The sequence below is a fragment of the Ammodytes marinus genome (assembly GCF_949987685.1).
Source record: "Ammodytes marinus genome assembly, chromosome: 12".
In the NCBI taxonomy this organism is placed as follows: domain Eukaryota; kingdom Metazoa; phylum Chordata; class Actinopteri; order Uranoscopiformes; family Ammodytidae; genus Ammodytes; species Ammodytes marinus.
Genome location: NC_137216.1, coordinates 21,174,903 through 21,188,999, shown reverse-complemented (window position 1 = coordinate 21,188,999; position 14,097 = coordinate 21,174,903). Strand labels below are relative to the sequence as shown.

At 40.1% G+C, this 14,097-nt stretch overlaps 2 protein-coding genes across 2 annotated transcripts; one reads left to right on the top strand and one right to left on the bottom strand.

Annotated features, from left to right (window-relative positions):
• Positions 1-277: 277 nt before the first annotated feature.
• On the top strand, positions 278-3,880 carry LOC307258823 (growth hormone-regulated TBC protein 1-A-like; the record flags this gene model as incomplete). Its single annotated transcript, XM_080038490.1, has 8 exons — positions 278-344; positions 1,260-1,405; positions 1,515-1,673; positions 1,997-2,121; positions 2,267-2,363; positions 2,880-3,052; positions 3,161-3,346; positions 3,770-3,880. The coding sequence occupies exons 1-8, from the start codon at positions 283-285 to the stop codon at positions 3,878-3,880; spliced, it is 1,059 nt and encodes a 352-aa protein (XP_079894616.1). The 5' UTR covers positions 278-282.
• Positions 3,881-7,263: 3,383 nt separating this feature from the next.
• Positions 7,264-13,435, bottom strand: LOC307258552 (lysosome-associated membrane glycoprotein 1-like). Its single transcript, XM_080038127.1, has 6 exons — positions 13,079-13,435; positions 10,692-10,879; positions 10,474-10,602; positions 10,245-10,311; positions 9,314-9,481; positions 7,264-9,214 (listed from the first exon to the last, which is right to left on the bottom strand). Exons 1-6 carry the CDS (start codon positions 13,137-13,139, stop codon positions 9,075-9,077), a joined length of 753 nt encoding a protein of 250 aa, XP_079894253.1. The 5' UTR covers positions 13,140-13,435; the 3' UTR covers positions 7,264-9,074.
• Between the last annotated feature and the right edge of the window lie 662 nt (positions 13,436-14,097).

The window sequence follows — 14,097 nt, the reverse complement described above, 5'->3', positions numbered from 1 at the left end:
TCTGTTGCTACTGCTACAAGTGCTAGATATAAGCAAGGGGGCATGAAACCAATGTCTTCTCTTCCTCCAATAGTTCAACATGCAAATAGAGCACCTACCTGTGGATGTTACCTGGGCGTTGCTCACACTAGCCCCTCCCTTCAGTGCATACTGTAAGGTGAGACATTTGAAACCTTGGCAGCAGCTGGTTCTCTTCCACGTATTACAAATGGAATAACCTCCTCTGTTCAGGTCGTTTATAGACTTGGTGGACTGCTGTAAACCTGCCGCACTGGACTCACAATGGAAGGGGATATGAAAGGAAATGCTTCTCAAGCTCTCACGTGTAATGATGGCAGTGAAAGGTGAGCTCTGTGTTGATATATTGTTTGGTCTTTCTCTACTTATGGTTGTTTCATCTACGTATATTCCTCTTTCTTCATTCCCTACCAACAGTTATCAACATCAGTTTCTCTCTCAGCATCCAAACTTCATCTTTAACTTCACATGCTTGCAAAGCTTCTTTTAAAAGCCAACATTTCATTTCTTTTCATTTAACTTTTATTTATCCTCGAGACCAATTGAGGGGTGACCCTCATTTTCAATGACGTCGAGTTCAAAACAAATTCAAAGGAAAAACAACAATACATAAACAATATTCAATGCAAAAACATAAAATACACAACAACAGGTGAAGAGAAAAAAAACAATAGAAACATTTACATAGTGGTGAAGAGTGGCAGCAATTAAAATTAAATGGGTGAAAGTACAATATAGCCTAATTAAAACAGTTACAGGTAGAGTTTGGCAGATTTAAGATTTTAAGGATATGAAAGAATTTAGTTTAATTTGTTGCTGTAAGTTGTTCCAGGAGTTGGGGGCACTGAAGCTAAAAGCTGTCTTTCCCAGCTCAGACCGGGCTTGTGGGACATAAAGCATAAGCATGTCAGTGGAGCGGGTCTGATAAAGCCCATTTGACAACAGAGTTCGGTAACATATCATTTGAGTTTATTTGTGGGAAGTACATGAACATTTTTTGTTTTGCCTTGAGTTTTGCTCCTTGCTCCAAATCCCACTTGAAAGTACTGTCATTTAAAACTGACTAATCATCCAGTCGGGGTATTTTGATCCCTGCAACAGAAACCCTACCCGCTGCTGTTGTAGTTGTCTGCCATCAGGGGAATAGGAGATAGAAAGAAAGGGAGGGGAGGAGAGTGACCTCACTGTCTTCCTGCACGATCATTTATGTGTACATGCTGCTGGACTGTGTGGATTTGCAGGGTCGACCCCTACGGCTTTGAGAGGCATCACGATTTCGAATCCTACAAGGAGATGATGACCGAGTACGTAGCTGTCCTCAACAGAAGGTCGATGAGATGGTCTAAGCTCCTTCAAGAGAAACCGCACGTGGAGAAGAACCTGACAGGTAGAGGGCCCATTCAAACACAACCACTGCTTTGATTTGGTGCCTGCTGGTACTCTGTGGTTATGAGATGTAAAATATAAAAATTTTAAAATAAAAGTTTTTTTGGAAGTGAAAAGGTATGTGCGTAAAGGGGTGCCCAATGAGCACCGTGCCAGGATTTGGATGGCAGCCAGTGGCGCTCAGGAACGACTACAGAGCAAACCGGGTTATTACCAGTCCCTGCTGGCCATAGAGCATGACACCAAGCTGAAGGAAACCATTCATACAGGTGAGACAGTAGGCCTTTATCAGGTCAAGACACTTTGACACATCACAATTGGAAAGGCACATACTGTATGTAAACAAAACTGAAAATTGCCCGAAGTCTTTTTAGCTGATCCAGTTTCAGAGTCATGGTATTGTTCATGCTGGCTCATTGTCATGTCTTAATGTGACCTTTGAATACAACACACCTGTCGTTAATGTGCTTTTCCTACACAAGTCCAAATGTCTGAAACTTATCCTGTCCCCCATACAATCCACTATTCCCTTTCATTGTATCTACACACATGTCCATATCATATAACAATGTTTGCCCTTTATTTCTGTCAGACATGCACAGGACCTTTCCTGACAACATCCTCTTCCAGAGCAAGGCAGAGCCGGGCCTCCAGCGAGCTCTGTTCAATGTGCTGCTGGCCTACGGACACCATAATAAGGCAGTGGGGTACTGTCAGGTGAAGAAAGTATTTTTTTTCACTTTACATATAATCTCTTAAAGAAAACAGGACTGGATATTTTCTTTTCCATTTATACACATATGTATGTATGTAAATCAATGACAGTCAGTTAAATAATCTACGTTGCCTCTGTTCACTCCAGGGCATGAACTTCATTGCAGGCTACCTCATCATTGTCACCAAAGATGAAGAGAAGTCTTTCTGGCTCATGGACGCATTATTGGGCAGAATGCTCCCAGGTAGAGTTGCCACTAAAGTAAATGTACTGATAAAAATGATAATGGTGTGATCCAATCCGCAACAAAACTCTTCGGAAAATGAGGGAGATGTCCATGAAGCTCAGATTTCATACATAGTCTTGAAAAAATCCCAAATGAACTGGATTAAATTAAATTGAAATATAGAAGCATAAAGACCTCGGCTATGGCAGCATCTAATGAAAAAGTACAAGCTAAAAAGCATGTACAGAGTTTTGGACATATGTGAGAGAAATTGTAACAACGATATATAATTGTGCATCATCTGCATAGCCATGTTTACAAAAAGCTAAAGGTGTAGTGGTCCCAGGTTCCAGCCTTGTTGCACTCCACATGAAAAGTTATTGACTAACACAACAATCTGAAAGATGTATACACTACATACTGTATATAAAAACAAACCCAGTTCATAATTGTCCTTGACATGCTAGCCAACAAGTATCACAGTACGTACTCAGATAGACAAATGCAATCTCATCTACATTTGGGATATTGCAGACTTCTACAGTCCAGCCATGTTGGGCCTGAAGACCGACCAGGAGGTTCTTGAAGAGCTGGTGAAGGCTAAAGCTCCTGCAGTGGGACAGCTCATGGCCCAGTTTCCTGGCATATGGATGCTGGTGGTGTCCCGCTGGTTCATCTGCCTCTACATTGACATACTCCCAATTGAGGTGAGTATTAATTGTTAAACTGGGATTTAATTTTAGAGACGAATAAGGAATAAATAGTGATGTGGAAGTGCATAATTTAACAGGCGTCTTTCTGGATTCTTCTTGCAGACAGTGCTGCGGGTCTGGGATTGTCTTTTCTACGAAGGCTCAAAGGTTCTTTTTCGTGTTGCTCTGACACTGGTCATCCACCACCAGCCGGAGATCCTGAGAGCCCGATCTTTGTCCGATGTGTGCGAGTGCTTCAAACAAATCACCTGCGGAGCTTTCACTCTGGACTGCCACACCTTCATGCAGGTGCGACAGGAAAAGACAGTCATTATTAAAGTTGTTGATAATGGATTAGCTGTTGCTAAACTTAATTATTTGATTAAATTATTGAATTAATCAACAGTTTAAGCTTTGCAACATGATCGTTAGAAGAAAAAAAAACAGAAGTGATACATCTTCTCTGGGAAACATCTTTGACTTAGCTTCAATGTACCAGCTTGCACATCGGAGAAACTTGACTTATCACAAAAAAAAGCCTGTGTAACAGGAGCCAATTATTTGTTTATAACACAAGAGTCGTTTATATGAAGCTCATACTGTCATATTCTGAGTTTTTATTATGAGGGGAAATGCCAGGCTCCTTGTAAACACAGCTCAGTGTGCATACTGTACGTCTTTAAGAGAATGATCTTGACCTTTAATCCATTTGTTGACATCTTTTTTTTTTAGAAAATCTTCACAGAACCTGGTAGCCTGTCCATGGGGACTATTGATAAACTGCGAGAGAAATGCAGGCAACAAATCCTGGAGGAAGAATCTGGACAGCCAAAAAGTTCTTGATCCACTCCTCCGCCCATTTGACTGGAACAACTTTAATTCAGTCATTGAAATAACACATTACCTTTAGAACATTACCAAATGGACATATTGGTGGCTTTTGGGTTGCTTCTCCTTTACATTCCTATATTACACCCTTATCAAGTTGACTGGATATCTTAAGGATGTGCCTATCAACCAATGTATATTTATGCTGCTATATATACTTCCAGATCATCCCACCTAATGTTTTGTATAAAAAAAATATATATATTACTTGCACTTTAGTAATATTACTTGGCTTGATTAGTATGGAAGCGATACAATTTGTTTTGTTACCCTGTCGTAAAAACAGGGGAAATAATGTATTTTGCACTTGAACACTTTCTAATACACCCATTTTTCTTTATGCGGTAAAATACGTTGTTTTATATGTGTATTGATTTACAGAACCTTGTATTACTTTTTATTGTTAACCTCATAATTGGCTTAATAATTTTAACTTATTTTGCTTAACTCAAAAATGCCTCTCTCAAACAAAGGTATGGACAAGTAGCCATTTCAGTGTTACATGTTCATTCAGGGGCAACAAACCTATGGCTGTATATTAAGTTAAGAAATCTGCTGAGTCATATACCCATCAACAGTAAAAAGGTCTCTGTCACATAAAACAAGCTCGTTAACCTCTGGTGACCCAGTTGTGAAGAGAATATAATTTCCAATAAACAGTTATTTGAGGCCTGTTCAAGAGGCAAGTATTTCCTCCCTGACTGAAAGACCTTCAACCACCACAAATCTACAGGTAAGGTTTAAATGGTTTGAAGGGGGGTGGGGGAGGGGGTGTCATCAAGACTCAAGGTGCTCCGAGGAACTTTCAGTTTGTGTTAGTTTTAGCACCCCCTTTGGACAAAAGCGGTAGTGTTTTAACTATGCCAGCGATAGTTCCTGGGTGAGTGCACCCATGACAAAGGCAATAATGAAAACTATATAAACATAGCAATAACAACTCTTTTCACTGATGGTCTCGTTTGCTGTTACATGTCACTAATGATCATAAGAGGAAAAATTTGACTGTTTCAGAAATATCTAAAAGTTCCTCAGAACTCCTTTAAAGCCCAAATATTGCCAATAATACACCGTAAATTATAGTTATTCAGTGTAATGCATGAATGCAAACTAAACAACTTAAGATATTCTAACAATAAATAATATCAGTCAATAGATAGAATAAATTCCAATAGCCTACAGCCATAGACAGATGCAACCACTGGGCCCCTCGAAACAGAGATGGAAAAGGCCCCCTGAAAAGAATCTAAAGCCCATGTTGCATCCGGTTGTTGTGTGTTCCTTCACTTTCTTTTCCCTGGAGTGATGTAAAAAAAACTTTGCCTACTTACAGTACAGTTTGCATCTCGTAACAGACGCCAGCTGCCTGAGGACTGCTGTAACCTCAAACACTGTTTGTGAACCACCTTTAGACAACTTTCCCACACCCTGACAGACCAACTGTCTACAAAGGGAAAAATAAGTGAGAGCCATGTAGGGGAGAACTGGGTAAGTAGGCACACTTTTTACTCTAGTGAGAATTGCTTATCACCTAAACATCTTTCAATAGTCATTCCTATATTAAATTGAAGCTTAAGGTGTTGGCTTGAAATGTGTACCCCTCACTTTTTCTACCTTATTGTAATAAAGAAGAAATTAATCATCAAAGACACCCTTACACCTTGTGACAACCGACCCCTTGATGGGGTTGATTGTCAAACACTATGGGGTTGTTTGTCACAATGTAATCTTAATGGGAATAATCTTAAAAAGAAGGCAAGAAAGTAGAACTAAATTTGAAAGTTTAATTGCATTGTCAAGTTGACAAATAGGCCTACATAACTTAATGTAGCCTTGGCAGCTGGTCTAGTTTGGGATGCACTGGGTTGTTTTGATTTTGTTGCCCTTTTTTCTTTTGCATGCTAGCTGCCTTTTCCTGCTCTATTCTTTCCTTCTCTGGGAGGATACAACTTGACAATTTCTTTCGTTATTGGGTTCCTTTTCTGGCTGCAGCCTTGAGATACCAATGACAACCAACCCCCCAAAAAATGTGACGACCAACCCCAACTTGAATTTCTTGCTAGCATCAAGGCCAACAACCATCTGACAACTAATTAGCTTGCTAACCACAATCTAAACTATAGTTTACCCTTCACACTTTGTATGGGTAACAAGTGTTTTGTTATAAACCCATTGTGTAAAAGCCTAGAAGAAAAATACTGAGGAGCTAAATATTTTCAATTTGACATGAAAAACACAAAGGCTGTGTCTTGATTCAGAGACCACGCACTTGGTAGGACGCAGTCTCGCGGTCTATGAAGGCTATAGCCTATGAAGGCCGATTTTAAGGCCGGTTTTAAGGCCAACGAGCCTTGTTAAACGAGACGGTCTCCGCAGGTCTCCGTTTACGAGCATTTCCGGTTTACGCAACAAGCCGTTACCTTGCGTGACGACTCGCCGCTCCTGTGCTGCCTAGCAACCCTGATTGCTGCCAACGGAGACAGCCCTGTCAGCGGAGGAAAAAAGAAAAATAAGTTGTCTACCAGACGAAAAGAAAAAAAAGTACAAGAAAAAAAGAAAGGAAGATAAAAGTTAAGAAGATGGAGCAACACGTTGCTGTTTTGTTATTTTTTATTTTATTTTATGCAATCTCTGAAAAAAACGCAATGAATCTTGGGATATGTTGGGCCTCGAAGGATACATCTGATGCAGCCTTCAAAACTGCTTCAAAACCGTGAAACGAAGGCTGCATTTCACGACCGCATATGAGGAGCCTTGCAAGGAGCCTTGCAAATGGGACAGCCTTTGCGCGCCGCTATGACGCAATCGGTCTTCAAATGCAGCCTACGAGGCCGGTTCCAAGACCGCAACCCCTGAATCAAGACACAGCCAAACAGTCGTTTCGCCTCAAATTCAGCAGTCTAACTCCAAGAAAGACTATGTAGGTGACCTCTGATCCCAATTCTGGATATTTACATACCATAATTTCACAGACAGCGCCTTCTGGTTCCGAGTCGAGATATAACGATTGTGACAAACCCATGTGACAAATTACCCCGGTCTCCCCTACTGTACTTTGTTGGAGCGATTTCTGCATCCAAAAGAAAAAAAAAGCAGTTTAGTTTAGTCTGCTGCTGGATTTCATCTTGGTCGTCTCATTAGAGGCTGATTTCACATTTCGCACACATTAAAACCTGCATGACTGAAAACCATTATCCCAAACCTCAAAACTGGTTTAACCATTGTTTAACACCAACCCTACGCCAAATACTGTTTCTACGCTTTTTAGGAATCCGAGCAAACACCAAGGAACCGGTTCCACTGCAGATGAACCGATGAAGGCATAACAGAAAGTCAAACAGTCTCGTTCATTCACTTTTATTGACCTTTCCTTTAGAAAACAGTTCAAACAAATCCATTAAAATCTTATTAAATAACTACATGAATACTTGGGAGGAACCTAACAAAACAGAAATCTGTACTTTCTCCTTCTACATCAAACGAAGCATTTTTATGGTAGTAACAGTACATGAAGGCTACGTGACACAAAAAGAAAATGTCCCAGACATGATAGCACACAGTGTCAGTGAGTGAGTGAGTAACTCTCTGTGGTATTGGCTTTACTTTAATCCCATCAATATTACAGCTGGGAAGGCACTGATGAACACTGACCAGAGCATTTTGGCCATTTTAATCATTACATGGGGCTCAGGACAACAGTGCAAAAAAACACACCTAAAAACCATTAACATTTTAACTATTACGTTCCTACAGTGACACCCTGAGCTTTTTCCAAACATCTAAACCAACGGTAGTATTTTTTTCTACGATTGTTTAAGCAACTCCTGTTGTGCGTTTACATTGTAACAGCAGAATCCAAAAGAGTGGCTGGCTACGATCAGTCACAGGAATAATTTTATATTTTAAGAAAGGTTTGGTTCTTGCCTGGAGTTCAATGAGAAGATTCATGGTTCTCTAATGTCAGTAAATATTGGAAGCAGCTAAGAGATTATTAGCTTAGCATAAAGACTAGAAACGGGGGGAAACAGCTAGCATGGCCCTGTCCAAAGGTGACATCTGCTCACAAGTTTTATCTTGTTTAATTCGTACAAACTCTTAAGTGTGGTTTGACTATTCCAACAAGTAGTTTTTACACGTGTCTAGTACGGATTAAACAAGCAAGACATAACATGCTAATCAGTAAGCTTTAGAAGGTGCTGGTAGGCAGATTGTGTTATCTTTGGACAGAGGCAGGCTAGTTCTGCTAAAGTAAACTCACCGCATGCTGGCTATATATATATTCTAATTTAACAACAAACAAAAGATCAAAGGAAGGTACAGATCTTCTCATCCAACTCTTGGCAACAAAAAAAAATAACTTATTTCCCAAAATGTTGAACTTTTCCTTTAAATTAAGTGAAAAAAGGCACAAAAAAAAGAAAGTTGCATCAACAGTCTCCATACAAAACGTGTTGAGTACCTCTATGAAGTAAGAAGGGCATCATCAATCCCAGTGGACAAAATAAGTCCCTAAATGAGTCTTCCCTAGCAGATTCCTCACACATCCTGTTCAGCATTAGGTTACTACATTTTTCTATGTTCCCTAAAATCTGCACACTTGGGGCTAAATGCAGTTGCAATTAAAAAAAAAAGTCTGAAGTGGATCAAGTTAGCCAGAAATATTCCCTTTATAATAACAAACCTCATTTTAGGGAGAGACCATTACAAAATGATCACCCAATAGAAAATAAACACTAAGAAAAAGCTTCAGTAGCAGTTCCCTTCAATCCCACAACCCTCAAAATGTCCTTTCACAGAAATCATAAATAGTACTATACAACATGAGGACTATCATGGACCCTCTGATCAACTTCCACCCCCTGCTCAACACGGTACCAGTAAAGAGTTTTTTCATCGTAGTCTCCAAACCAAAGTCCCCCCCTTTTTTCTGTATGAAGGAGCGGGTGAGTTCAGAAGCAGCATATCAACCTCCACGATTTGATAATGGTTAGTGTTACTGATGAGGGCAAAGGGGCAGCGCACACACACACAGGCAGCAAGATGATGGAGGGATGGAGGGTAACAGGGTGGAGTGTTAAGTCTCATTAAACAGTGGTTAATCTGGAGGGTGGGATAGCACACTCTGGTCTCTGGGGGAGAGAGACGAGTGAGCTCAGATGGTCTGGTAGCCGGCGTGGCTCCTCTTCCTGCCGATGAGGTAGGCCAAGAGCACGATGAGGACCAGGCCCGCTAAAGCTGCTCCCACTATGATGGGGATCAACATGTCATCTTCATCCAGCTGGCATTCCTCAGCTAAGAGAGGGATACAAATCAGTGGGGACAGATTAGTAGTAAGAAATTATTTATTTTCGTTCTATTCTATGTCAAATTTGAAAAAAAAAGTGTTTTTACCTGCTCCAAACTGATCCCCAGTGAGACCGAAGGGCTGCACCTGCAACTGGAAGGTGTTGATGGAAAGTTCCTGGGCCACATTCAGAGTTTGCTCCTCGCGGCACATGTAGGAGAAGCCCAGGGTGCCTCGCAGGTCATCCAGACTGTGGTTACCCACGGCAACGGGATCTATAGCGGAGGACAGAAGAAGAGTGATTATTTTAATTGTGCAGAGAATGCAACGGTGTAGAGAATTTCAGACACCCACGTTAAAATGTATATGTAATATGTTTGGCTATGGTTACAATGCAGTTCAGCACCAAAGTGTTTCTCTTACTAGGAAGGAAGTACTGTACACACATTTTTATAAGTGATTATTTTGCACCTCTTTGCTGTTTCCTACTTGTTTTGATGAGGGAAATGTTAAGATATCTTTTCACCGTGATACTGTTAACTCAACACCTCTCTGACACAGCTTCAGCAGAAACTAAATTATTAATAATGGTAGGATTTGTTGCAGGGCTTCTGTGTTAGATTACATCATATACACGTATTCCTACTTTTCAGAGTAGATTTTAGGAACCACCATGTTTAACAAAGATCTTCTTAGGTGTAAAAAAAATTCTTATATTTACTATTTGACTATCTTGTCAACAGAGCCCCTCCACTGCATAAATAAAAACACCAAGTCACAGTCAGTTAAAGAGATTATATTTACATCCCTTTCCATCATTTTGAGCCAACTAAAAACACTGATTATTTAATAAGAACTGATGTGGATCACAGGATCGGTTCAATACAAGTTTATTAATCTGCTCCAAAGTAGCTGGGATTAATACTATGTTTGAATGGGTGAATGAGAGGCAAACAATGTTAAGAGCTTTGAGTGTGCGAAACTCAGTGAAAAGCGCTTTATAAGTGCAGACCATTTACTGAGGTGAAGCGGACTCACCTTGCATGTCTGGCCAGGCTGCCGACAGAGACACTTCACTCAGGTGGAACTTATTGGATGTAGTGTTCTGGAGAAAAATAGCAAGTTAGTAGGTACCGCTGCAGTAAAGTAGGTTTACCTCAAGCTACAGCTGCCATCAAGTGGCCGTTTCGGAAAGTACAAGGTGAATATAAAAGCAAGACGAGGCACAGCAGTTTTATGCACATGGTTGTAAGAAACAGTCTCTCACCAAGATGAAGGAAAAGGTGAGGTTGGTCTTGTCAGCATCCGTTGTGAGCCGCAGTGAGGCGCTGTCTGGCCCACATGACCCGGAGCTCTTAGTTACATTGGGCTGAAGGTTGACCACATCCAGCACAGTCTGTGAACCAAAGATGGAACATTTAGCATTTCAAATGTGTCAATGTGTCCACACTTCGAGCACAGACAGTATTGAGATAAGGGTTGCACCTTGTTCAGGGAGACAGAGTTGAAAGTGAGGTTGAGCTGCAGACCCATGGACGCCAGTAAACAGGCAGTGCCATTGCTGTCGCTGACTTGGTAGTTTCCTCTCTCAGGTCTGCTGATGTCTTTGTGCGGGGCAGCCGTGGTTTGGGCGGGCGGGGCAACAGTAGCCAAACCCTGGTGCAGGATGGCAGCTGCAAGAGATGCAAGGTGTTCAAAGCAAAATAATAACAAAAGTATCTTCATGAGAAAAGAAATCCATTATTTTCCAAATAATTTTCAAGACTTGCAGATAAACCATAAGACACGATGAAGTAATGATTATATATGAATACAAAAATTTTCAAATAACTACAAATGTATGCATTAAAATCCATTATGACTCAGCTCATGTCTGCTAAATTGTACGTATTACTACTTCTCCCAGTAACAGAGTTTATTGCAGCACATTTGTTTTTAATTCCTTTAATATCCCTTTAAGTTTGTATCTATTTCACAACGCCATGTTACGCTAATCTGTCAAAACTGTCAATCAAGACAAATAGACCAGAACTGTGTATGGGCCTGGCTGCTGTTTCTGCCTTAACAGTTTAATACTGACTCTTTAATCAGTAGCAATGCTATGTCGGATATTAGAGTTTCCTGCTTCCTTTTGTCAGTGGACCTGCAGGTGATTTGAACTGGTCAGAACCACTATGTGAGTTACAGCAGCAGTGGTGAGGTTCTCTTTGACTGCACAAGGAAAGCTATCATGCACAAATTAAAACAACATCTGTCCAATTACCCATTATGTTCATGTTTCATAAAACCGTGTTTAACTTCCTACTCTTAACTTAAGTCTGTAAAATCAACCTGGACAAAGTTACTGAAGTTTTCTAGCAAACAAGCATTCCGGGAAAAACATTCAACTTAAGTTGCCCCGAAGACGAGACACAGCCACATTTCCTCACTGCAATTCTTCTTGTTTGTCTCGTCATTTATTTGATATGAATAATATTGTCTATAATTTCTATTCTGACCTTTACTATCAACATCTAATGAATATACTATGCTCAAATTATAAAAACAAACAAAATCGGAGTCAACAAAACACACACCCAACCCAGAAAAATCAAATCAGTGATCCTCTGTGTCAGAGGCGAAACCTTCTGTTGGTACGTAGCACTTGTTCTCTAATATAGAACACTTCTGTTCAAGGTCATAAGCAGCACAATTATTTTTGTTGTTAAACTATTAACTGCTGGCAGATAAATGCAGTGTAGTAGGAAGTAGAGGGCTGCATCTAATAGCTATTTTAAATTATAGATGAATGTGCAGATTAGTGAATAATCACTTTGTCCTAAAACACGTTCCCTTTGCTTTCGCTAATCTTGTCCAACCAACAACTGAAAACACATAGTTCAGATAATCTGTTTAGTATAGTAAGGGGGTTGAAAACAGCAATAGTAAAGTAAGTTCCTCTTAAATACAGTAAAGTTAAAAAGGTACATAAAATTAAAAACCCATCTGCTAATAATGGGAAGATATGAAGTGTCCTAGCCACAAATCACAATAATAATCAAAATTCATTAGGCTCCTGAAATTGTCTCTTTAACATACAGGAAACCTTGAATCCTTACATTTAGTTAAGAAACAAATATTGGTATGGCATCACAGGTAGGACATACAGATTTGTTTGTGTGCTAAAAACAATCAATCTTAAAACATGTATGTGTTTTAGTGGGAATAGAAGGCTCGGCTTGTCCATTGTATCAATGGAAAAGCCGAGCCTTCTATTCAGTCATGGTGACAGAAGGTTTATCATTTAGGAATGACTGGAGAGATGCAGCGCCCCCTTGAGACAATTCAAAATAAATATGGAAATCAGACTACATTAGTGAGCTGAACAGCTTTTTCCAGGTGATTTTTAATGATCAACGAGGTAGGCCTAAGTTAACTTCTGCATAACAGATACACAACATTTTTATTAGGCCTAAAATACCCATTCCACGTTTCCTTATTAGCATTGTGTCCTTTTACAAATGTATAAAAACAATTAACTTGTGTAAAGAAATAGACCCAGGTGACTCACGAATTCGACAGAGACGTGAACACAGCATTTTCACAGGCGAATTGACCGAACAACATTTAATGGTTATAACACTAGCAATAACTCGGTTGGGGGCCAGACAAACTACGCTACTACTTGCTACGAGAACGTACTTTTCCTTGTAGTCACTAACTGTTCAGAAAACACGAATGAGTAGGCTAGTTGTAAGCTCTGCTTTTTTTGTAACCATTTCATCCAGTCTAACTGATTGAGGGCAGGCTGCATGTGACCTTCCGTTACGTTATTGTTTTGCTTGCTAGGTAACCCGCCGTTATATGTTCACATTAACCGGGCCGATACTCACCTAAAATCAACTGTAGTGTTAGTCCCAGGCACCGTGACTGGACACTGCCGACCTGCGTCATGTTTCTCCGGGCTCTGCTTCAGCTGCTAGTTGGGGCAACACAACAACAGACTGACCAAAGCTAGCGACGAGATGTTGTGCTAGCTCGGCTAATGTTAGCTTCACAACTAGAGAAAAAGAAAAAAGTCACGCGCAGAGGTTTTTTTGGGGATGATACCGCGCTGTTCCTGGTAACGAAACCCCGCTAAAGTTTCAGGCTACAAGTTCAAACGTTTTTTAAATCTTCAATATGCTAGCCTTGAGGTTATCCGGGCTCGCCTTTCTTACACTTTATCAACGCAACCGCTGCAAAGACTGACATCAGGATCATGTGACAAGGGGTTTAAGAAACACCCGGGGAGTCACGTGGTCAACAGCAGCCACGACCCACGATGGACACATATCTTATTTACTGAGGTAGAAAAAGAAACGTGTCTAATTCTAATGCCAAAGAGGAAACATTGAAACATTCTTCTTGTTTTTTTAAATAAATATTCCATCATGTGATAGAAAAATAAACATTAGGCCTGGCTATGTCATGTCAAGACAAGTTTCAGTCACACAAGTTAAGAGACAAATAGGCCTACGGGTTTTACAAGTCTATGGGCCTATTAATACAATGTTGACATGCAAATAAGTAGCTTATCGTAACATTTACTCACTACACTTATTAAAAAGTCACTAATCACTTTTCTTGTTTCAATTTTACATTATAAAACATATCGTTATCTTGTAAAATACAACACATTGTTTATTTGAACCAGTGGCTAAATGTGTCACATTTCATTTGAATAACATTTAGAGGCCAAAAGAGGCAAAATAATCTAATATTTAACAAAAAGAAAAGACCAGAATATTTAAAGGAGTTTGCTCGATCAGAAATTAGTTTTTTACTTTAGTCCTTCCCCATTAATCATCTCACGGCCACTCATATTTATCTTGTGACCCTTGGAAGGGGGCCGACCTAAAGGTTGGGACAA